At 38.7% G+C, this 23,057-nt stretch overlaps 2 protein-coding genes across 3 annotated transcripts; both read left to right on the top strand.

The window, feature by feature from the left end:
- Positions 1 to 6,068: 6,068 nt before the first annotated feature.
- LOC133987966 (uncharacterized) lies at positions 6,069 to 12,515 on the top strand. Its single transcript, XM_062427463.1, has 6 exons — positions 6,069 to 6,278; positions 6,382 to 6,475; positions 9,793 to 9,953; positions 10,501 to 10,597; positions 10,697 to 10,838; positions 10,965 to 12,515. Exons 1-6 carry the CDS (start codon positions 6,145 to 6,147, stop codon positions 11,891 to 11,893), a joined length of 1,557 nt encoding a protein of 518 aa, XP_062283447.1. The 5' UTR covers positions 6,069 to 6,144; the 3' UTR covers positions 11,894 to 12,515.
- Positions 12,516 to 13,287: 772 nt separating this feature from the next.
- LOC133987965 (putative helicase mov-10-B.1) lies at positions 13,288 to 22,876 on the top strand. Of its 2 annotated transcripts, none has more exons than XM_062427461.1 (23): positions 13,288 to 13,600; positions 13,716 to 13,818; positions 14,840 to 15,021; positions 15,544 to 15,640; positions 15,734 to 15,875; positions 16,007 to 16,256; positions 16,361 to 16,474; positions 16,990 to 17,170; positions 18,211 to 18,353; positions 18,449 to 18,625; positions 18,922 to 19,034; positions 19,167 to 19,363; positions 19,657 to 19,754; positions 19,935 to 20,032; positions 20,124 to 20,222; positions 20,410 to 20,512; positions 20,601 to 20,718; positions 21,069 to 21,260; positions 21,392 to 21,463; positions 21,547 to 21,672; positions 21,747 to 21,835; positions 21,979 to 22,051; positions 22,201 to 22,876. In XM_062427461.1, the coding sequence occupies exons 1-23, from the start codon at positions 13,464 to 13,466 to the stop codon at positions 22,600 to 22,602; spliced, it is 3,306 nt and encodes a 1,101-aa protein (XP_062283445.1). In that variant the 5' UTR covers positions 13,288 to 13,463; the 3' UTR covers positions 22,603 to 22,876. The 2 variants fall into 2 exon arrangements, with proteins under 2 accessions (XP_062283445.1, XP_062283446.1); XM_062427462.1 differs by having other exon boundaries at positions 21,979 to 22,091; positions 22,201 to 22,412.
- The last annotated feature ends 181 nt before the right edge of the window (positions 22,877 to 23,057 follow it).

Raw genomic sequence — 23,057 nt, 5'->3', positions numbered from 1 at the left:
CTACGTGTAGCCCTCTGCGTCGACGCGGACCCCTACACTGTAGCCTGACGTGCACCTCCAAAAAATCCTAACTACGCATCACGGCAACGCGGACCGTGTCGTGTTCAAAATTCGAGAAAAGCGATGCAGTCGATGTTTGAGAGTTCAAAAGACAAAGTGTTTATTTGACAAAGCAAAGAATTATGCACAGCTGTGGACTCAATCTACTTCGCCCGGAAGTTCTGTAGAAGAAGCCCTCAATATGCATTTTTAATTCCTTATATACCTTGCAGTTTGGCTTACACTGGTTCCCTTTGTCCTTCCTCAGGGGCTTTCCATAGCATATGTGTACGTGATATATGCTTTAATTTAGTTGTTGACTCAGGTCTGGATTCTGCCGAAATAGATGATGTATTTGATTCTACTTCTCTTTTAATTAGCCCTCAGGGCCCTTACTTTTCTCATGTGGAGCATCTGAGATGCATAAACTGTCCTGATACAGTCTTGCATTGTTTACTTTCTTCCTCCTTGTAGTCAGCTGTCATGGCCTACAGCGCATACCAAAAAGGGAAAACCTACTCTCACTTCTATATTTTCTAGGGTTGAATTAAAGGTCTTAACCTCCTACTGAACTTTAGAGTCTGCAACACACAGCATCACTTCAAACTACATCAACCACTGGTCTAACTCTACATTTTGATGAGATAAGCAGCTTATTAGCATTACATTTTTATCTGATTGAAATTGATTGGCAAAAAGTATTCAAAACCTCACAACCGCAAGGGCTGTGATTGGTCCGCTCAAAATGTCAGTTCCTCCGGCAGTTGCTTTTTCCGTTTGTTTTCTACAGACCACCTCCGCAAACATCTTTTCTGTTGCCTGCGCCTCAACATTTACAATAAAATCATTTGTTCTTCAATATTGATGAGCTCCAACTCCAAACACATTATCATCATTTATCTATAGCCTATATTAATTTAATTATAAGTACTTCCATATATCCTTGGTCACTGCAAATGTAGGCCAACTCATGCGATAATGTGTATTGTGATCATCATGCTTTCAAAGAAACAGTGGTTCTTTATTGATGGATATAACACATATATGTGTGTTAATACTAAGGACTTTATTTAATTGAGGTAGGTTCAGAGTTGAGTGATGCGTTATTATTAAGTTGTCAGGATGTTCTGTTGTCCAAGAAATATGTTTAAAGAAATCTATAGGTTTAACGCATCAGATGATGTGTTTATGGACCAATGGAAGAGTGTCTTGTGTCTCATCATAGAGATGCTGGGCAAAATATTTATTCTTTTAACAGAATTTAAGGCAGTTTTCTATGGTTTTCTATAATGCCTATATTGTTCAAAAGCATTTCAGTGGTTACATGATACATGTATAGGCTACATTAAAATATTCAAAGCTTTATGTTAGGATGATATCAAAGAGAAGTGACAAAAAAATCATTATTCAAGTGAAGATCATACGATATATTTTAAACAAAGATAATCTCCTTGTTCAGTTCACTAAGACAGACATACAGTATATTGTTCCAAGAAAGCCCTCATTTTTAGCAGCAGCTCTCATTGATGAATGAAGATCTCTTCATCAGTGTCAGGAAAATGCATTAACATACAAAGGTACAGTATGCTAATATGTTCAGATGCTAAGAACCTTAATATATTAAGGGTGCTCAAACACTCTGTGTTATGAAGAAATCTGCTCATCAATGGTCAACTCATCAGTGGAGAAAGTGTACAGGAGGCCAGGATGTCTTATGCTGAAAATGTTTATTGAAACTTGGCCGAGGAAAATGGAGAAATTATCAATACACTATTCAGTGCATGATGCCGCATCAGTCTTGAGGAAATTGTCCTCCGTGGATAGTCTTTGAGCCCTCACAGATAATGCCACTAAAACTCTAGGGCCATAAACAGTCAAACTCAATGCATCTACAGTATATGGAATTAGCCTATTGGTTTGTTAATCTGCAAACAAGGAATGTAGTTACCTTAGTTCAGATCACATTGTACCTGACTTCATCGATGGATTCAACACAGTCACATATCCATGATGTCTAGGGAGTCAGACAGCCATATCGTCTGACCTAGGTTACCACATGTATGTGAGTTAATACATGTGGAATGCTGTTTCACCGTTATCAGAATGGCTCCTGCTTTCTCCAACCACCACAGACAGCTGCGCTGCATCTCAAGGAGAGAAGACAGTGTTTCTCTCTACCAAGATTTAGTGCTGCCCCTACCATGACCTCAACTCCCATGCTTGACCCATTGTATCTCAATATGCAGCATCTAAAAAAGGAAAATTCCCCAACAGTTTGCCCTTTATGCCTCTTTTAGGCTTCTTCCACTCTTTCCTTTCAATGCACATGTATTTGTCAAGATCATGCATGGATTGACCTTATCATGACTCTGGATCTTACATGAACTGTCTCCAGTACACAGATCCTAATAGTGCACAACCAATTGCTATACTCGTCAGTCTAACGAAAGTGGATATTTGTAGCCTGCACAAGCTTCTCTTTTTGTAAAAATGATGATAATTGGCATAACAATATTATATATGCAATAGTCTATTTAATATGCCTATAAACTATTGTAGGAGAAAAAACCTTAAGATCAGGCCAGTTGAGGGTTCTTCTCAACATGTATTTTCAATTAAAACAATTCAATTTAAAAAAAAACTTCAAAAGTCAAAAAGACACTGAGTCAGGCAGAGTTCAATGCAATATTATATTTACTGTGCATAACATAAGTAAACTGGGGCTGATCTGCAGACCAGACAACGAATGACAATCTGGAACTTGCATTCTTTTATACACACCAGAGGTGGAGTTTATATGCCATGATCATGACCGTTCTCTCACACATTACATCAACTATGGCCTTTGAGTCTTGAAAGTTTTACTAGAGCACTAATACATCTGTGGCTTGAGTGTGCTGCCAAAAACGTAAGCGTTACTTGTCATGATGGCCTTGAGCATGCTCCAAAAAGTTAACTGTTACCTGCCATGCTGGCCAGCAATGCTACTCTGTGACTGTGACACCATCATTTTGTATTGTTGGGTATTTTTAGTATAATAGTGAAATAATGATTTGATTTTTAATTTTAATTAATTTGATTTAATTCCCATAGTGAATGATTATATAAGTTGATCAATACTATATTGATATCTGAACGGATGGAAAACAATTTCCATCACTATTCAAAATATTTTTTATGTTCATGTAAGTAATGTCACTTGCACATCACTAAAAAATATTAAAAGGAGCATACAGTCAGGTGATACACCACAGGCCCATGTTATATGATTGAAGGGCATATCGGGTGTTGATAACAAAATTATGGGGTGCCACGACTTTATAGAAATGCCTCATAAATATCTCAATTGTGTGTGTCTAGTGGGGGGTGGAGTCGGGGTCAAACACAGCTTCTAATTCGGTTGTTTTGCAGTTGCTTTTTGGATTTCTCCCCCGAGCTGAAGGGCCCATGTTGCACTGAGTACTCAGCCCCTCTGAAGTCCTACAGATAAACTGAGGGGATAAACCCTCACTTAAAAGGTATGATGGTTTCTTTCTTGTGACATCTTCAAAATTAATGTTTTGGCTATTCCTTCAGTTTTTCAGTTCTGACTTTTGGGGCTCTGTTATTGACATGAATGACTAAGACCTTTGCCTATGTGAAAAGAAATGCAAAGTTAACAATAACTTCACACAGAGGCCCTCTAAGTCCTCTGGCCCCTCGGCACAAGTTCTAAAAGACAAACAAACCCAAAAACCCACACATGTTGTGTACTTAAGTAGCCAGGAATGGAAAACAGAAAATGCAATTGATTTATAACTTTCACTTATAATATAAACATTTTGAGATTTCATTATGTGAGAGAAAAGAAAGTGAATGTTCTCTGTTAAATGTATGGTCTGTAATAGACATGGCATGATAGTTAGAGAGCTGATATGTTAGTTATAGAGCCCTGCTCTAATGATTTAGTAGACAGAGGTTATCTCTCCTTCATCTAGTTGCTCTTCCAACATAATTCCTCTTGTCCTGGTGTCAAGAAAGGTGATAAGGTGGCAGCATTGGATGGTCAACAACAGATGTCATTGTAATCAAAGCCTGAACTGTGTCACCAACATTTATTGTCTCCCAAACTAGTGTGACCAGAGCCTCTCTTTAAGAAGTTTTTGTAACTTGGAAGCTTTAGGTTGTTGGTGTTTGTGTGTACCAAAGGCTTCTCTGATAGCTACACCATATACTTTTGTGTGAAACAACCTTCATATATTTAGGTAAGAACAACAGGACAACAGGAGCATTGTGGAGTTTCTTCATCTTTATTCATCATCAAGTATCGCATTTAATATTAGCCTATTATCTTAAACATTCCTCACTGTTCTGATTTGTTCAGTTATGTTATAACAGATATAGGCTACGTGCAATTCATATTCTAGTCACACAAAATAAATAATTAAGTTATTATTTTAACAGTTAAAGGTAACAGTTAAATGTTAATGGTAGATTATAAGGTTTCTTGTGATTTTATTTTATTTTATTTATTATTTTATTTTATTCACATTTTATTATATAAATATGTTAGCTATCTGTACATTTTAATTGAGTTTGATTGGTGTTGGTGCTTGTGATAGTCTTATATACGCTAATTTATTTATTTGTTCATTTAATTTGTTGTAGTTCTTACAGTGTTTGGAAGAAAAAACATCAGTACTAAAAGACAAAAATACGTTTTTTCAAATAATTATTTACAGACCATTTTCAGAGTAATTTACAATTATTGCTGACCTGACTCATCCTAATAATAGGATTTTGTAGCTCTAGAGTTAGGTTTCGTTTCTTCGGACTAGCTGGCTGTGTATGCTTCTCTATTTCCTTTAATCTCCGCCTACGCGGATTGTCCGGAAATATAAATCGAGCCGTTTCGGGGATTTCCTCTGAGAGTTATAAAAGTAAATGTACCAAATGTTATTATTTCTAGACTAAATGCTTCTGTATATAGCATGAAAAAGACAGTGACCAATTAATGTGAGAATTGTAACTGCAGGAAAACTGTTGAACATGTGCTGACATGTTGTAGAAAGACTGAATAGCAGGTGTGGTATAAAGTGTAGGTAAGATAACTACAGTAGTAATTGCATTAAATGATTATGTTAATGATGACTACACTAAAATATGATATATGAATAAGAATGGAGTATGTTTATCCTACACCTGCTGATTTAATGTGCACCTACTATTTAAGTTTGCTGTATTGAAACCCATAGATGTGAAATGTAACCCAGTGTAAAAGTGTGTGAAGTATAACCAAATGCATATCCATTAAAAAATCATTTAAAAAAATGCAGTAAGAGAAAGACATAAAATAATGGTGTATTTTAAAAAAGGAACATTGTTTTTTTTTAAAAACAACGCTGAGGGGATTGGAAAATAATGGTGTCAGCAGAAAACTTGTGTGTAAAAATAAAATAAAAACCAGGTTGGGCATGTTAGGGCATGTTTGGGAGATACACGGATAGGTCAGTAGGTGGGAATAATTTCATGTAAGGAGATCAAGGTACTTTCGAACAAACATCAGCAAGTTTGTAGATATAAAAAGGGCACCTAACTAACACTGAATGTTAGAGCATTGATCATAGACCTTGCCTGTGTGCGGATCTTGGGTTTTGCTAATAAAACTCTACTGCACTCAACTCAGAAAACTCCTGGTGATTTTTGAGACCTTGAACACATTTTTGAACAACAGAGAAAGCAACAAAGTCTTAGTTATTTTGAGACTTATCACCGGTTGGTAAATTTTGGAGGGGAGTAGAGCATCAGAGGTCTTTTAAGAGGATAAACAGGTTCAAATGTTTGATATTGATATATGTTACACACTCTGATACATTGAGTGGTGGTTGGTTTGTAGTCCGACAGTAAAACCAAACAATAGGTTTCCTGTAAAAGGATGCTGTCAACCACAAACTGATCCAACTGCAGCTGCAGCTCCAGCGCGTATCTACATGACACACCCACTGAAAGGCGTAAAGAACAGTGGTCCACTGGACTCCCTCCACAACCAACGTACTTACATAAACGGCATATCCCAGACGTGGTCTTGTCTGAATTTTTTTGAACATACGGATTTTTCTTTAGATCATGGTCCAGATGAGTTTATATTTGCGCTGCCGTGTTGGACTCGAGTTCTTTGAGTTTTTGAACGAGAGTGATCGAGCTTTTATCACCGACAGAGATGAACTCAAAGACATTTACAACGATGAGTTCAAGAACAAGTGAGTTTTATCATCTAGCTTCTGACATCTTTGTCTAGCCCATGACAGTTTTAATAATGTGTCCGAAATTCTATGTTTCTCATTGTGCTTGTATGTGTTTTAGAGAGGCCAGAGAGCCAAACTTCGGTTCAGTTCTGTATGCCCTGAAACATGCGAACAAAACAACAAGAGGAGATACCATTCACTTCAGCCCTAAGGTATGTACACTTTGACATTCGACGCTGAAGTTAACTTCCTTTTCGGGTTTAAGAGGAAAGTCCCCACTTGCACTTGTGAAATAGTGTTAGACATTGTAGCAAAAATCCTTAATGCTGCTTAAACCCACTTTCAGATTTGTGAAATCTTTATTTTCAGGCGATTTCTCTGATATATCTCCATCCAAACCACATTTGAAGATATCCAGTTACAATACCATTAGTAGGCTTGTCAAATTTTAACTGGCAAGTTCAAATAATATAGTGTTTTTTGCTCCAGACCTGGTCTAATGTGGTCAGGATGGGGAAAAAAGCAGTGTGGCACCCACCCCCACCCCAATAGAATAAAGGTCTCACAAATCTGAAACTGTGTTGTAATGCCTCTCTGGAGTCTCCTTGTTAACCTAGTCTAGATTTGACAAGTCTCAGGATGGCGGTTTTTGATCTAGACCTGGTCAAATGGGGTCTGGAAGGAGGTGTACCAGTGAAATCGCCCTTTTTCAGTTTTTACAAATAGAATAAAGGTTTCAAAAATCTGAAACTGTGTTTTAATGACTCTCTTGCGTCTCCTTGTTAATCTAGTCCTGGTCTGACAAGTCAAAGTATAGTGGTTTTGGATCTACACCCAGTCTTATGTGGTCGGAATTGAGACATCGCCCCTTTCACATGGTGAAATTGACCTTTTTTCACCCTTTTTTCTGTTTTCATAAGCAAAATAAAGATTTCACAAATCTGAAAGTGGGTTTAAACAGTATTAAGGCTTTTGCTATGATGTCTAACACTTTTTCATGAGTGTAATTGGTCATCTTTTACATTATAGTGTCGGTGTGAAACAGAAAAAAAATCCAAAAAAAAAGATATATAAAAGTCAACCAATCATATACATCCACACACGTCAGCCAATGGGGCACCTACAAAGATGGGTATATACTCATGTGGTTTCAGACCAATCATTGTCTCAGACTGGCAGAGAGGCAAGGGGATTGTCCAATAAGGCCATAGATTACACCATATTTGGTCCATAAACTGGGGAAGTGCAACTAAGGGGTGGTACTTGAGTTTGTGCCCATTGTGCCTATTTGATGTGGCATACTACTAAACATTTTAAATTTGATGTTTTTTTAAAAACTTGCCGTAAAGTGCTGTATATAGGAAAAGCAACAAGATACATGCATACATACAAACCACTACAAAGCTACATAAATGATGATATGAGATATTTAAGAACCAATATAAAACTCATTAAAGGTAGAGTCAGTCATTCTGAAGAAAGATTGTTGATATTTGAATTAAACACTCAAACAAATATCCCCCTTCCTTCCTGCCCCTTCAGAAGCTCCGCTGCCCCCTGGGAATTAATGGGCGTGTACCAAAAGTTAAATAATTCAGAGCATTAAGCTTCACTAATTGTGATAGAAACTGGCTTGGAGTGCAATTTTTAAAAATATTAAATCATACATTTATGTTAAATTATGTGCATACCCATGAAAAAAGTAAAGAAAGAGACGTCCCAAAGGGGCATTGTTTTATAACGTTAAAACAATGACTATGTGGTTACATTAAACGTTAAGAAACATATTCAAATATAAATTCAACATAAATCTTACTTCATAACATACAAATATGATAAAACTAAAACCTGGAACTCTTCAAACACTATATCTTTACAGAAAATTAATTCTTTCAATACAACTTATCTGATTTACTATGAAAATATGATTATCTATGAGGTTAATAGATAACACAATGTATTTTAAAAATACAATTGCATAGTTACCAAATATTGATTAACTCTAAACATGAGGGAGTTTAACTCATCACAAGTGGTGTAGTGGTTTCAGTAGTGTCTCATGAAGTGGAAATAATATCTGTAATGAAACATCTCTTCGACAGATGATGACCTAACTATTAAAATTACACCATTCTTCTGGTATTTGCATGACCATTACCATTACATGGCTTGCATACTGATTCAACAATTAATTTAAATGAAATTCAGGATTGGTGTTCAACTGGTCTGAGATCTGGTGACTGTGAATGCCATAGCATAAGATTCACATCCTTTTCATACTCATCAACATCAAACCATTCATTAGACAAGTGGACCCAAACCATGCCAGCAAATTGCACCCCACAGTATAACAGAGCCACTGGATCCCCTCACTGTATGGGTAAAGCATTCAGGCCTGTACTGTTCTCTTGGTAGACGCAACACATGCACTTGCCCACTTGTTGAGAATATGGTAGTAATGACTCATCTGACCTTATCATTTTTTCCACATTTCCACATCTCTACACCGATGCTTATAGTTTTTGCACCACTGAACAATTGTGCATTCATCATTATAATGAGAGGTTTATGTACTGCAGACCTGCAATAATATCCCTCTCTATGTAATTGTCGACAAACTGCTCTCGCTGACAAAGTCTGGTTATGTCCTGCATTGATATTCTCGGTCACCTGTAGAAAAGAATTGTTCCTGTTTTTACCTACATATTGCAATAATGCACGAGCCTCACAATAATCAAATGTATTCTGTTGACCACATTTTCTGACCCTATTTACTGTTGTCTTTCCCAATCAAAATCTCTAAATCTAAATATGTGTGTTCCCCGGGTCATTCACTGGTCATTTTCTATCCTGGGAGCAGTTGGTCATGACCTGTCTCTTTCAGAGTGGTTCATTTCTCTGTCTACTGAGGTTGACTGCCTTCTTGATAAGGCTGTCTGTCTCCCATGGTAACCAAGGTCAGGTGGAGATCATGTCCTTGATGTTCTTGAAATTGGGGAATGAAATGCAGTAAATAAGGTGTGGCTTAGATTTGGAGAATTTTTCAACTTGCAGATAAACCTCTCTTCTTTTTTAGTCCACTTTTTTTCTGCACATACAAGGAATTTTCTTGGTAATTGTCTGTAAATTAAAATAACAATTCTGCTTTACTTTTATCATATTGGTCTGAAACATCACATATTACATATATACAATATTACATATTATTCATTACATTTATATGCATATGGCTATGGTTAAGTGTGAATCTCAGTCCTGCAAAGTTACCATGTAAAAGCTGTAAAAACTCTGATCCTCTGATCCTTTCCAAAGTAAAAACACATAATAAATGAAACTGAGAAAAAGCCCGTATTATGTCCGAAGTTGCACTGGCAGTTACATTTACTGTATATGCATCAGACAGATAGGTAGTGAAGATTAGGTACCTAAAAACAGGTGAAACTCCATCATGTCAACAGGACACTCAGCAACTTGACAGAAGTATTTTCCATCCCAAGACAAGACTGACTTGAAATTATCTTCTGCACAGGTCATATTTCAGTATCTAGATCAGTGGGCATTATTCAGGGACCATCAGCCAGGGTGGATCCAGAATGGAGAGGCCAGACCTATGCTGGAAGAGGCAGTGTCCAGGGTTCGAGCCAGGAGGAAACTGGCCAACATATTGATAAACAGGCTGAAGACAGACAGGTTTGAGAGGATTAAATAATGACTGTCTTTTTTGTGTTTGTTTTAAGTGCTGCAAGAGCAGTTTGTTGTATATTTTCACATTTTTTGACAAATATGAGTTTCCTGTTGCAATACAATTCTCCCAACTCAAAGGTTCAATAATTTTTCAAGGCAACTGGAATATGTTTTACTTTTCTAGAAACTAAATTATATAAAAAGTCACACTAAAAAATAAAGTTCCTCTTTGGAGAGAAGCACACAACAAAGGGTATATTTACTTGTGTGGTGTAGCAAAAAGCAGACAGTAGAAATTATAATGTTGTTAAGGTCGAAGCATAACATGCAGAAACATGGCTAAGAGGTTAACAGCAGCAGTCCTCAAAGTTGTGAATTATACAACCTCTTATCAAACACTTACTTGTCATTAACCTGTGTCATTGGCCCTGCATTCGCTCTGCTGCCTGTATTTCTATGCACCTATAAAACAAGAATATAATTGAAAGGAGATACTTGAATCTTGACTTGGTAATGCCTATAACACAAAGTATCACTGCCTTTGCACCCACAGGGCTCAGTTAATAGCTGACAAGCATGGTGTCAGCATCAAGTCTGACCATCAGTTTGAGGACGGGAACATTAGCTTTCGTACAGATAGCGCAAATGAGGTATTGATGTTATTTGTGGAGGTATATATGATTATGGTACAAATGTGAAGCTCCATTACATTGATCTGCTTTTAATTTAATTTTTTTTTTTTTTACCAGTATGTGGTAAATCTGACTGTGAAAAACACGGGAACCAAACCTGTGTATTTCACCTACTACACCCCGCTGCGCTGGCTCAGGCACTTCTTTCTAAATGATGAGAACCATGTGACTAGAACAAACCCTCTCACACTAAAACCAGGTGATACAAAAATCAAGTTTTCTATTATTTGAATGTGTGATGATGTAATTTTGCTTCACTGTGAGATAATAATGGGTAGAATAAAGCATAATCAATATATGAGACATTGTTATTTTCTATTCTCAGGTGATGGCTATAAGATCCAGGTTCGATTCCACTGCAGTTTGCTTGGTGTCTATGTAGCCCTACTGGCCTTTGAGTTTCAACCAGACCTGCAGTCCTCCAGTGCTTTCCACATTGTGCGCTTTATTGAGGCTGAGACTGTGCCCTCCTCCTTTTTTTCAGCATACCCAACACATGCTGACCATGCTGACCCCAACACTTGTGGGATGTGTAGGTTGTTTTACAACACTTTTGTGGCCATTGCTCCCAACAAATGTAGAGCCTTGGAGCGTGGAACTGTTGAGCAGCACAACTCTCACATGTGGCATGATGCTCGTAAGATAAGAATCACTGCGAGCACAGCAAACAAAGTCCCCATCAGAGCCGACCCTCGAAACTACATCAAAAATCATCTCAACCCCACTTTCCAAGGGAATGAGGCAACTCGCCATGGTATAAAAAGTGAGAAATTGGCCATCAAGTGGCTAGAGCGTCATGGAAATATTGTCACGCGCAAAGGCACAGTCGTGTGTGAAAATGAGCCCTGGCTGTCAGCGAGCCCTGATGGAGTTCTGAACTCAGAGGACCTGCTGGAGATCAAATGTCCCTTTCTGAAAGATAATGAGTCTCTGGAGGACCTGTTTAGAAACCCAAACTATGACGTGGAGATGGTGAAGGGCAGGCCTATGCTGAAGCCAAATGGTCCACGGGGTTTCTACATGCAAGTGCAACTTGGCATGTTCTGCACAGGGCTGAGGACCTGTCAGCTGCTCATCTGGACTCCAGTAGGAACTGTTCGGCTACCAGTCACATACGATGAGCAATTCTGTGTGAATACTGTGGATAGACTTAAAAAGGTTTATTTTAATGATATGCTCCCTCATGTGTCAAATGAGTTTAAGGAAAACCACCTGTGGCTTTCCGCAAGTTATGTGCGGCTTTGTAAAGAGTGAATATTTAGTGTCACCTACTGAACCTTTTCTTCTTTTTAGGGTTCGACATTAGCAAGAACAGGCATCTCATTTGAACAAACTGTTGTGCCCTGTTTCCCATGCACTTGGCCCTACTCATGCCACAACTGTTGTACATGCTTTTACTGTATATCCTGGCACCTTGTTTATTGCAACAATCTTCTCTTTTGTGTTAATCAAAAAACTTTGAAGCGACTACTATCACACCTGTTTTATCCTCTTTACATTAGCTCCCTGTTTGTTTCTGGATTGATTTTAAGATCTTTAAAGACCTTTAAGGGTCTTTATGACCTGGCTCCAGATTATATTTTAGAGTTTGTAATCCCTTATGAACCTTTGTGTCTCTTCTAGAGTGAAAACTAAAGGGGACAGAGTCTGTGCTCTGGAATGACCTGCCCTAGGAAATAAGACTGTCTGAGTCAGTGTCTTCTTTTCATGTCTGTTCTTAAAACAGACGTTTAACAGAAAGTATTTCCTGGTTTTACCTGAGCTGTCTGCTTATTTTTAACGTCATGTTCATCATTTTTATTTTAGCATTTTATTCCCTTTGTGTTTTATAATGTGTTTTTTTGTGTGGCTTTTAGTTCTTTTGAATCTGTGTTTTTTTTATTATTATCGTACAGCACTTTGTAACTGTTTTAAAAGGTGCTATATAAATAAAGTTTATGATTATTTTTTATTATTGTCTGCACCGTGTTTGTTTGTTTGTGTGTGTGTGTGTGTGTGTGTGTGTGTGTGTGTGTGTGTGTGTGTGTGTGTGTGTGTGTGTGTGTGTGTGTGTGTGTGTGTGTGTGTGTGTGTCCTCCTCCTGTTTCTTCAATCCTCCAAGTTTTCTTGACTGGGGTGAGAATAATTAGGACTTGGGATAATATTGTGGGCAACCATTTAACATCAGCTGTAAGGAGGGTTAAGCAACAGGTTCGTTTGTTATGCGTTTCTTAGTAAATGTTAGTCGTATAAAATGTAACAGGGGAAGTGTGTTTGCGGGAGGCATACTGTCCCCCATGTACAGAACACTTTTCCCAGTTGAATTAATATATAAACTAACATGGAATTAACTTGCAACATTTGTTGAAATGATTCCTCCTTTTGTTTTTTTAAACGAACTTCCTAAACAGCTAATATCTTCAACTTCAACACAAGGCTGCAAAATTTTACGTCTTGTGTCAGTTTAGGGGGGATGTAATTGTAAATGTCTGAGAAATTATTGGGTTCAAGTTTGCTTTCGGTTTCGGTGGTTAGGCTGTCAGCGCGTTAGCTTTCGTTTCTCTGGATTAGTTTTCTCTGTGTGTGTGTTTGTATGTGTGCGTGTGTGCACTTGCTTTAATCCTCATGACATCCGCATGACAGACAGGAGAGTTTCAATGCTACATAACCCTAGGCAGAGTCACACACCGCCCAGTTGGACTATCCCGGAATATAAATCGAGCCGTTCCTGGGATTTACTCTGAGATGCAGACATAACCAGTGTTTGATTGAGCGATATATCCACCTTCAGGTGAATATCCCGGACGTTGTCGTTTTTGAATTACTTTGAACGGATTTTTTGATCATGGGTAAGAAGATTAAGAAATCTGTACTCTGCCAAATTGGACTCGACTTCTTTGAGTTTTTGGCGGAAAGTGATCGAGCATCCACCACTAATAGAATTGAACTCAGAGACATTTACAACGATGAGTTCAGAGCCAGGTGAGTTGATCATGTAGCTTCAGACATCTGACTGTATAACAGTTTTATAAATGTGTCGGAAATTACGTGTTTATATGTTTCTCTCTGTGTGTGTGTGTGTGTGTGTGTGTTTTAGGAATGCAGGAACCAGAGATCCAAACTTTGGTTCAGTCCTTTATGGCCTGAAAGTCTGTAACAAAGTAACGAGAAAAGGAGACACTATTCGCTTCAACTCTACAGTATGTGCACTGTTACATCATATTTTAGACACATAAGCCTGTTTCAGTAGTTCAAGTTTATGCTTTTGATGTGTTTGAAATGTGCAGATCTAGTAAATCCTTTGCTGTCATGTATTTAAAGACAAAAGAAAAAAACATGCAATAATGAAAAAAAATGTTATTAGAGTAGACAACAGTTTTGTCAAAAAGTATTATCACAATTTAAAGTCACTTTTCTCTAGTAAAAGCTGATTATGTGTAAATACAAAGTCCTATTGTTATTTTTAGGAGAATGGTCTGAATTTGACACAATGGTTTAAGTGATTTGCTGGCACAAATGTCAGCTATACAATATTTTAGTATCATCTGAACTTGTGCTGGTGAAGTTATTGGTGAATCTGACAAGATTAAAACAAATAGTGGCTGTAGGATGGGCCTAACCTGTCATTGTCATTAGTCATATTTTAAGGTTAAAGTCTATTACACATCTGACCACATTATAAACTGCTGGTGGGTGTGCTCAGGAACTTGTTGGACTTGTCACACGTCATTTTAAAATGACTTGCAACATATTATTGTTCTCTTATTTTTTCAAAACAAACAAACAACAAAACCTTCTGACTTTGGTGAATAAATGCTCTATAGTTGGTAAAGGATGTTCTGTTTTTTTTGTTGGTTTGTTGTCTTTTTAGTTTTTGGACGTTGCTAAAGAGATTAAATGTTTTAAGTCAACAGCAATGTGTCACTTTGGAAGCAAAGGTTTTTTCCTCACGCTTGCAGACTGATTCACTGTTTGTGTGAGAACTGAGTGGAGACATTTTCTCACACACAAAGTTTCCGGTCTAAGAAAAAGCCCTTTTTAATGTCTTAAAACAAACCTCCCTGTGACATTTACTGTTGTATGCATGTCGGACAGATAGGTGGTGCAGATTAGTACCTTTAAAAAAAACAGGTGAAGCTACCATCATGTCTACAGGACAGTAAGCATCTTGATAGAGGTATTTTTCATCCCAAGACTGACTTAAAATATTCTTCCACACAGGTCAAAGCTCTGTATCTGGACCAGTGGCACTCACCCCGGGACCGTCAGCCAGTGCGGACCCAGAATGGAGCAGCCAGTCCCGGGCCAGTAGAGACCTATCCCTCAGCAGAAGACGCAGCGACAGGGGTTCGAGCCAGGAGGAAACTGGCCAGTTCATTGATGAACAAGCTCAAGATGGACAGGTAAGAGGATCAAATAAAGAGTGTCCTTGTTTGTCAGTGTTTGTTTTAGGTGCTGTATTTAAGAGTTAGCATTAATAATAAAATGACAGATTTCTTGCGATGATTTTGTACTGAGGTTGTATGTGCCCCTCTAACAAAAAAGCTGGGCCCCAACCTGGCCCATACATTAAAACTGGTCTAGAACCGCCACTGCATCACAGAGAATGCAGATTTAAGGCACTTCTGCATTGACTTCACTTTTCCGACCTGGAACTACCTGCCTGGGCAAAAAGCAGACAAGAAAGAGTTTAGTGTTGTTAGGTATGTAAACATAATTACAGAAGCATGGCTAACAGGTTAACAGTAGTTCTCTTTCTGAATTATACAACTCCTTATCAAACATCATTAACCTGTGTCACTGGCCTTTCATTCTGCTGCCTGTTTTTATCTGCACCTATAAAACAAGAATATAATTGAAAGGATACACCTGAATCTGTGACGTAATGTCAGTTATGCAGTGTATAACTACCTTTGCACCCACAGGGCTCAGTTCATTTCTGACAAACATGGTGTCAGCATCAGGTCCGACCATCAGTTTGAGGACGGGAAACTTTGCTTGTGTGTGGAAACCACATCTGAGGTATTGATGTTGTTCCTGGAGGTATATCTGACTGTGGTACAAATGTGAAACTCCCGTAGATTGATCTGTTTTTGATTTTTTTTTTTTTACCAGTATGTGGTAAATCTGACTGTGGAAAACACGGGAACAAAACCTGTGCATTTCACCTACTACACCCCGCTGCACTGGCTCAGATACTTCTCTCTAAATGATGAACGCAGAGTGACCAAGACAAACCCTCTCACATTAAACCCAGGTGATGCAAAAATCAAATAAAGTTATCTATTATTTTAATGTGTGACACTGTTATTTTGCTCCAATGAGAGATAATAATGGGTAGAATAAAGCACAGTGAATATATGAAGCATTGTTATTTTCTATTCTCAGGTGATGGCTATGAGATCCAGATTCGATTCCACTGCACTTTGGTTGGTTTCTATCCAGCCACACTGGCCTTTGAGTTTCAACCAGACATGCAGTCCTCCACTGCATTCCACATTGTACGCTTTATTGAGGCTCAATGTATGACCCACTTAGGACGGGAGCTTGCACCTATAGCCCCTTACAAACCTCGCTCCCTTCCTGCCGTTATCCCTGAAACTTACTGCACGATTGTAGAAGGGCAGCGACCTGAAGGGTATCAAAGTTTATTCAATACATTGTTAAATATATATGGTTTGCAAAATGAATGCTGTCTCATTGTGATGTATCCAACCTTTTTCATTTGTCTCCTCTTACCAGGCTCTCTGTGATTAAGCTAAAAAATGAAGTTGAGCTAAAAAAGTACAAAATACCACCATATATGAACCAGCTCATCCAGTCACTGAAGAAGGGTACTCACTTAAACGATAGAAGGTAAATTCAGTTCAGTTTTCTTAATCTTTTCCAGCTATGCTGGAAGTCAGTAGTTTTTCTATTTTACAATACAAACTGTTATTGAGCTCATCAATTAAAAAGACCTCTGGAGATATGGATGTCTTATACAAAAGATTTACTGGCACACACTAACTTAATCGACAAAGGAGATACCAGTTACAATTAAAAGTGCCAGTGTAGATCCAGTGAAATGCAAAGAAAATCCGAAGGAAAAGAGTTGAAAAATTCAGTAATTCAGGCAGCACCCAGGCGACCTTGTCCCTAGTCACAACATCGCTATAAGATTGTTTACTTTAGCACTGTCTCCATGGTAACAATCATGGCACCAGGTCAGCTTGACTGGGAAGAAGACAGCTGTCTGCCCCTCACGGTCTGTTTGTCCAAGGAGCATTTCATTCATGTCACATATATGATAAAGGAGCATTTTCATAAATTACACATAAGCCCTTCATATGCTGCTGTACAATTAGTTTCTTCTCCTTTTCTCTTTTTAGAATCACCTTGCTTGAATGTCCCTTGACCTGGGAGAATTACTCAGAGAGGTTCCAGCTGCTGCTGTATCTGGAGGAGCTTCAGATGGAGGTGGACATCAGGAGATACAACATCCCCAACAATGATGGAGAATATGCCCCCATGTACAGAGATCCAAACAACAAGAAACTTCTCATTGTGGAGGTTAATATGTGTGATGCTTATTCACTTACTCACATCATCAGTCTTTTCTTCATCTTGCACAGTTGTAAAAAAAAACACATAGCGACCGGTGAGGAAAACATTGGGGATTATCTGATTGTGTTGATTTAAACCTGAGTTTTAGGTTTAATTTAAAGGGGACATCATGCTTTTTGTGATTTTCTCTCATTTTCATACTGTTATGATGTTGGATGTCTATGTTAAACATGGTAGAAGTTCCAACATTTGAGGTGAACATATGTAAAAGCTCCCTGATAGCAAAAGCCTGCTCTGTCTGCAGTGTTACTTCTACTTCCTCCTTGTGGTGACTTTAGATTGTTTGCACATGCTCAGAAACAGCCATCCCCTCTGTAGCCTTTAATGCTAAGTTTGTTGTTAAGTTTGTTCCATTAGTTGTTCCTGTCGTCCACTCGCATATTTTGGATTGGATTTCAGCACGAACATGTATAGATGTAATTGAGAAGTTTCCATTTCAAGTAAAGAACAAGAAAAAGATGTGAAATCTGACTACTATTATTTGTTTACAAAGCCTGTAGAGCTGCCCGATGTCTATCAAGGGGCAGCTTTTGGAAGCTGGCCAATCAGAACTGAGTGGCCTCGTAGAAAGGGGTCCTTAAAGAGACAGGAGCTAAAAACAGCCTGTGTCAGACAGAGGCTGAACTGAGGGGCTGCTTAAAGGGGCCAGTGTAAGACAAATAAGTTGTTATAATGCAAAAATATTCCTATAGAGACCCAGAATAAAAATATAGACCTGCATAGCATGTCCCCTTTAAAAGCCATTCTGATATCCACTACTGGTGCTGTTCTGGACAGTTTTAGGGAACGTTAGGCATCATTTATAAGGTGTGTCAGTGTTCATTACACATTAATATGAATAAAAAAGACAAGTGATTTAACGTTTATTACATTATAGTATTTTTCCAACAACTGATGTCTGATAAACACTATTAAAATGTATTTAGACTAACACTGTAATATATTCACCTGGATTATTACTGACATAGATCTTGTTCACCTTCCAGGTACCTGGTGTGTCTGAGAATCGTCCGTCTGTGCTACGAGGCGATAAACTGCTTGTGTATCCTGAAGGAGAGAAAGGGGTGAAGTACAGCGGCTATGTCCACAGTGTACAGCTGGACAGTGTCAAACTGGGCTTTGGATCAGAGTAAGATCAAGACAACAAAGTTACATTCACTGACAACATAAGTGGTCATTCTTAGCACCAGCTATTTATATTGTGTTGTGTGAATTTGTTTGCAGATTGTTGGATCGCTTTATAGATGGGATGACGTTCAATGTCGAGTTCACTGTCAACCGCCTTACTCTGCGTGTTCAGCACAGAGCAGCAGAGCTGGCAGCTACATACAGACTGAAAGAGGTGTTGTTTCCTGCTGCACACACATCCTTCTGTCAGCAACCTGAGCTTCCCAAACTCAGGTTAGACATGCCAGCATACAGTCACTGGCCACACCTATGCAATCTAATTCAATCCAATACAGCCCTTCCATAAATCTTCTGTTTTTGATAACGTTGTCAAAAAAGTACTTTATCGAGCCTTCTACTTTATAAATTCATTTTAAAGAGTTTCTCATAATCTCATTAGAAGATAAACTGTGTTATTGTAACAGCATTGGCCCAAGCTTGAGTTAACTGATGAGTATATGATGATATGATATGTGCATGTAAACATACCTGCTGACTCAGGTCTGACATCTTACTATCTACATCTATAGGCTGTTTGACTCTCAGCTGGAGAGAAACCCAGAGCAGTATCAAGCTGTGCAACACATTGTAGCTGGCTCATCCAGACCTGCTCCTTACCTGGTGTTTGGCCCTCCTGGAACAGGTATAACAAGTACCAGCATGCTACTTTCTATGTGTCCTTATTAGATTAGAGATTTAGGTTTGACCTTTTATCATTTCAACTGCTCTCAAAACCATAAATTCAATTCACTTGACTTTACTGTGATCTGCTTAGGCAAAACAGTGACTCTGGTGGAGGCCATCAAACAGATAGAGAAGAGTCAGACCTCCTGCCACATCCTGGCCTGTGCTCCCTCAAACAGCGCTGCTGATTTGCTCTGCAAGAAGATTCTGGACCATGTGGACGGGCATAAAGTGTACCGCATGTATGCCAGCAGCCGGGAACCAAAGTTTGTCCCTCATGAATTAAAGGTCAGTGCACTCATGTAGTGATTGTGATTGACTGATGTTTAGATGTGAAGCATTTCTTGGACCCACAAACGTCCTCACTATTCCTTCACATTAACAGTTACATTGTCTCCCCCTAGTGGACATTAGCATGCATAACAGTGTCTATAGTTGACAAATGAATTAGGACCATTCACCTGCTTTTTCTGCAATACTGCTGCACCTCCTTGTACTTTATACTATGTGATACTACTGAGTCTTTTTCTAGCCTGATTGAGGTTTGTTTACATGGACATTGTGATGTGGTAACTTCACAGGCATGCTCTAACCTGGTAGGGGAGTGTTACGAATATCCTGCTAAAGAGAAGCTGATGGAGTACAGGATTCTGGTTACCACCCTGTTAACTGCTGGAAGGTAATGAATGACCCTCACAGTGCTCACCTGCATGAGTAAAAAAATCAGCATTGAACTTTGGCATACTACAGTATTTATATCTTATTTATGCTATCATTCACAAACACTAACACTTGTCAATTCTACAGATGAATTTCTTTGATAATAAGTTTGCTGACATGTTCTCTCTGATCTCTGCAGGCTGGTCACAGGAAACATTCCTGTCGGACATTTCACTCACGTGTTTGTGGATGAGGCAGGACACGCTGTGGAGACCGAATGCTTAGTCCCACTGGCAGGTGAAGAAAACACACAGTGATGTGTTTTCTGTAGTGACATTGAATTGCTTCATGTGTTTGTTGATTTCTTCTTTTTATTTGTGCAACAAAGGGCTGCTCTCTGCAGAGTCTGGTCAGGTTGTTCTGGCTGGGGACCCCAAGCAGCTGGGACCTATTCTCAGATCCCCTTTTGTGCTGAAATACGGCATGGGTCGGTACAGACACACTCATTCAACTCAACTTCACTGTAGTCTGTAGTTTGAATGAAGATGCATAATTCAGTAATTCATTTCTTGTTTGGACTTAAACTTAAAATCATAGCCTTGTCCCACTTGTGTATGCAGTATGTGTTGTTACTTGACTGGTTTTTAGAGTTAAAAAGGCTCTGCTGCCTGCAGGAGTGTCCCTCTTGGAACGGATGATGAATGATTTTCCTCTATACCAGAAGGATGAGGATGTGTTCAACAAGCGCTTTGTCACCAAACTGCTGCGCAACTACAGGTGTAGTAGATACGGTTAAAGGTCAATTCTCAACAAGAATGATGCATTTGATTTTCCTGGACACATCATTTCTGTTTGTCCTCATCAGGTCCCATCCTGCCATTCTGAAGATTCCCAACGAGCTCTTCTATGACGGAGAGCTCCAGGTCTGTGCGGATGAAATGTTACGCAACTCCTACTGCAATTGGGAATACCTCCCACGGAGGGTAAGGACTCTTCTTGAAGTACACATATACAGTAAATTGCATGTGCAGAAACTGATCATGTAGAAATCAAAGCATGAAAAGTAATCTATACAGTGTATCTATACATGTTAATCAAGAGCTATACACAACTTTTTATTCCCGGTTTAACATTGTGAAATGGGGGTAATTGTTTTTCTTGTCACGACATCAGTCTTATTTCCTCTCATAACAGTAATTTGTTTTGTTGTTAAAATAGCCCCATGTGACCGGATGTAAGAGCTCTGCAAGTCTCTAATATATAAAGTGTTCAAGAATATATAATAACTCAAAAACAGGGTTCAAATATGAAATACAACTCACATGTCTCTCAGGATTTCCCAGTAATTTTTCATGGGGTGACGGGCCTCGATGAGCGTGAGGCCAGCAGTCCTTCGTTCTTCAACATAGCAGAGGTGGAGGTGCTGATGGACTATGTGAAGAAACTGCTGGCAACACAAGCAAAGAAGGGCCTGGCTGTGATCAGGCCTCGAGACATAGGCATCATTGCCCCCTACAGGAAACAGGTCAGAATGAACTTCCATCCACTGAATACAACAATTCGCCTTCTTGTTTTACAAATTAATTCACTTTGAGGTGGAAAAATGTATTTATATCTAGATTAATAGTTGGAGCTGTTTTTTTCTGGTGTCACTAGGTGCAGAAAATCCGTAAGGCCCTGCAAAAAGTTGGGAAAGACCTTAAACGTGTGGACATGGATACTCTCAAGGTAACTAAATATTTCACACTTCAGTAATGAGAAACACACAGTAGAAGCTGTGTCCCAAGTGTGTATGCATATGTGTCTGTTAGGTTGGTTCAGTGGAGGAGTTCCAAGGTCAGGAGAGGAGAGTGATCTTGGTGTCTACAGTTCGGAGCAGCCGCGAATACGTAGAGACAGACAAACAGTTCAACCTCGGCTTTGTCAAGAATGAGAAGGTATAAGTTGCAAAACACATACGCTGTACACACAGGCAAAATATTATTCTGACACTCTTATTTCTTTTGGCCAGAGGTTCAATGTGGCTGTGACTCGAGCTAAAGCCCTTCTAATTGTGGTGGGAAACCCCAGAGTGCTGAACGCAGATCCTGTCTGGGCCCGGTATGTACCACATTGCTGCTTATTGTTTCTGCAGTCACTGCAGATACGTATTAATTAGTATTTTAATATAAAGTCCATGTTAATCTACTGCCATAATGTATCTTTTTCTCACTCACATTTCCCGTCTTCCTGCTCATTTGTAGGTTCATCCAGTACTGTAGAGATGAGGGAGGCTACACAGGATTTGTACAGGCAGAGGAAGACGAGGACGTGGTGGTGAGACTTGCTGCACTCTTTCTCCAGTTTACAGTTGAAGGTGACCCGCATCTCTTTATTTTCATTAGTATCATCCTAACAATGTGCTTTTTGACCAAATGTTTAAGTTTGTCCACCTTGCTCTCCTCCCTGTGACTCTTTTTTCCCAGTGGAGACTGACGAGAGTGTCGTCCAGCAGCTCCTTGACCCCGAGTGGAGGAATGACCTGTGAGGAAGAGGAGACCTCCTGCCTGGAACACTTGAATAGGCTGATTATGCTTTATGTTTGTAGTCAAATATCAATTTTAGTCAAGTCTCTACAAAAAGGGCTTAGTGACACCTTTCTGTCACTTGTACATAAAAATATCTTAACATCGGTTTATAATCTTTTTCATGTCAATTATGGATACTTTACCAAAGACCATGAAGGACAGAGCAGACTGTTTGTTTTGGACTACTTTGGACCGTTTCAGCTGGATCAGTTTCGTTCAACACAACTGCAAATGCCACTGTTACTGTTATCAGTTCAAGTCACTCTGAGACACCGTCCCGAACCTTCAGTTTTTAACTGATTTAAATTATTCTTTTAAATGGATTTTATTAACTAGTCTCAGGGTTTTCTAATTGACACATTTTGAGTTGGCTCAATCGTGATTGATATAACTGATACAATTTGAATAATGTATTTTTGATAATTTATTGAAACAGCCATGAAGCAGGGTCCATCTATGTAGAGTGCCCAATCTAGTCTTAATCATATTCACCAAATTAAAAATGTTTATGACCTATATATATGTGTTTGGAATATTCTGAATGGAAAATTAAAGATGTTTTAAGACCAATAAATGGAAGTGGACTAAATGTCCAAACTTTTTTTCTATCAGGTCATGAATACCAAAGCTGGAAATATTTTAGTTTATCACTTGATTTTCTGTTAAAGGGTAAAAATCCAGTTTGGACTTTAATATCAAACGGAAACATATGTAAATTAATTCTTGCCTGTAAAACACAAATGTAAGCCAGTGAT

The sequence above is a fragment of the Scomber scombrus genome, chromosome 10, assembly GCF_963691925.1.
Source record: "Scomber scombrus chromosome 10, fScoSco1.1, whole genome shotgun sequence".
In the NCBI taxonomy this organism is placed as follows: domain Eukaryota; kingdom Metazoa; phylum Chordata; class Actinopteri; order Scombriformes; family Scombridae; genus Scomber; species Scomber scombrus.
Note: the sequence above shows the minus strand (reverse complement) of the source record. Positions and strands in the feature narration are given on the sequence as shown.

Coding starts and splice junctions, on each gene's coding strand:
- LOC133987966 (XM_062427463.1), top strand. CDS start 6,145: ATGGTCCAGATGAGTTTATATTTGCGCTGCCGTGTTGGACTCGAGTTC. Junction 9,954..10,500: donor AACAGGCTGAAGACAGACAG/GTTTGAGAGGAT, acceptor TTGCACCCACAG/GGCTCAGTTAATAGCTGACA. Junction 10,598..10,696: donor GTACAGATAGCGCAAATGAG/GTATTGATGTTA, acceptor TTTTTTTACCAG/TATGTGGTAAATCTGACTGT.
- LOC133987965 (XM_062427461.1), top strand. CDS start 13,464: ATGGGTAAGAAGATTAAGAAATCTGTACTCTGCCAAATTGGACTCGAC. Junction 18,626..18,921: donor CCTGAGCTTCCCAAACTCAG/GTTAGACATGCC, acceptor CTACATCTATAG/GCTGTTTGACTCTCAGCTGG. Junction 22,052..22,200: donor AGGAAGACGAGGACGTGGTG/GTGAGACTTGCT, acceptor CTTTTTTCCCAG/TGGAGACTGACGAGAGTGTC.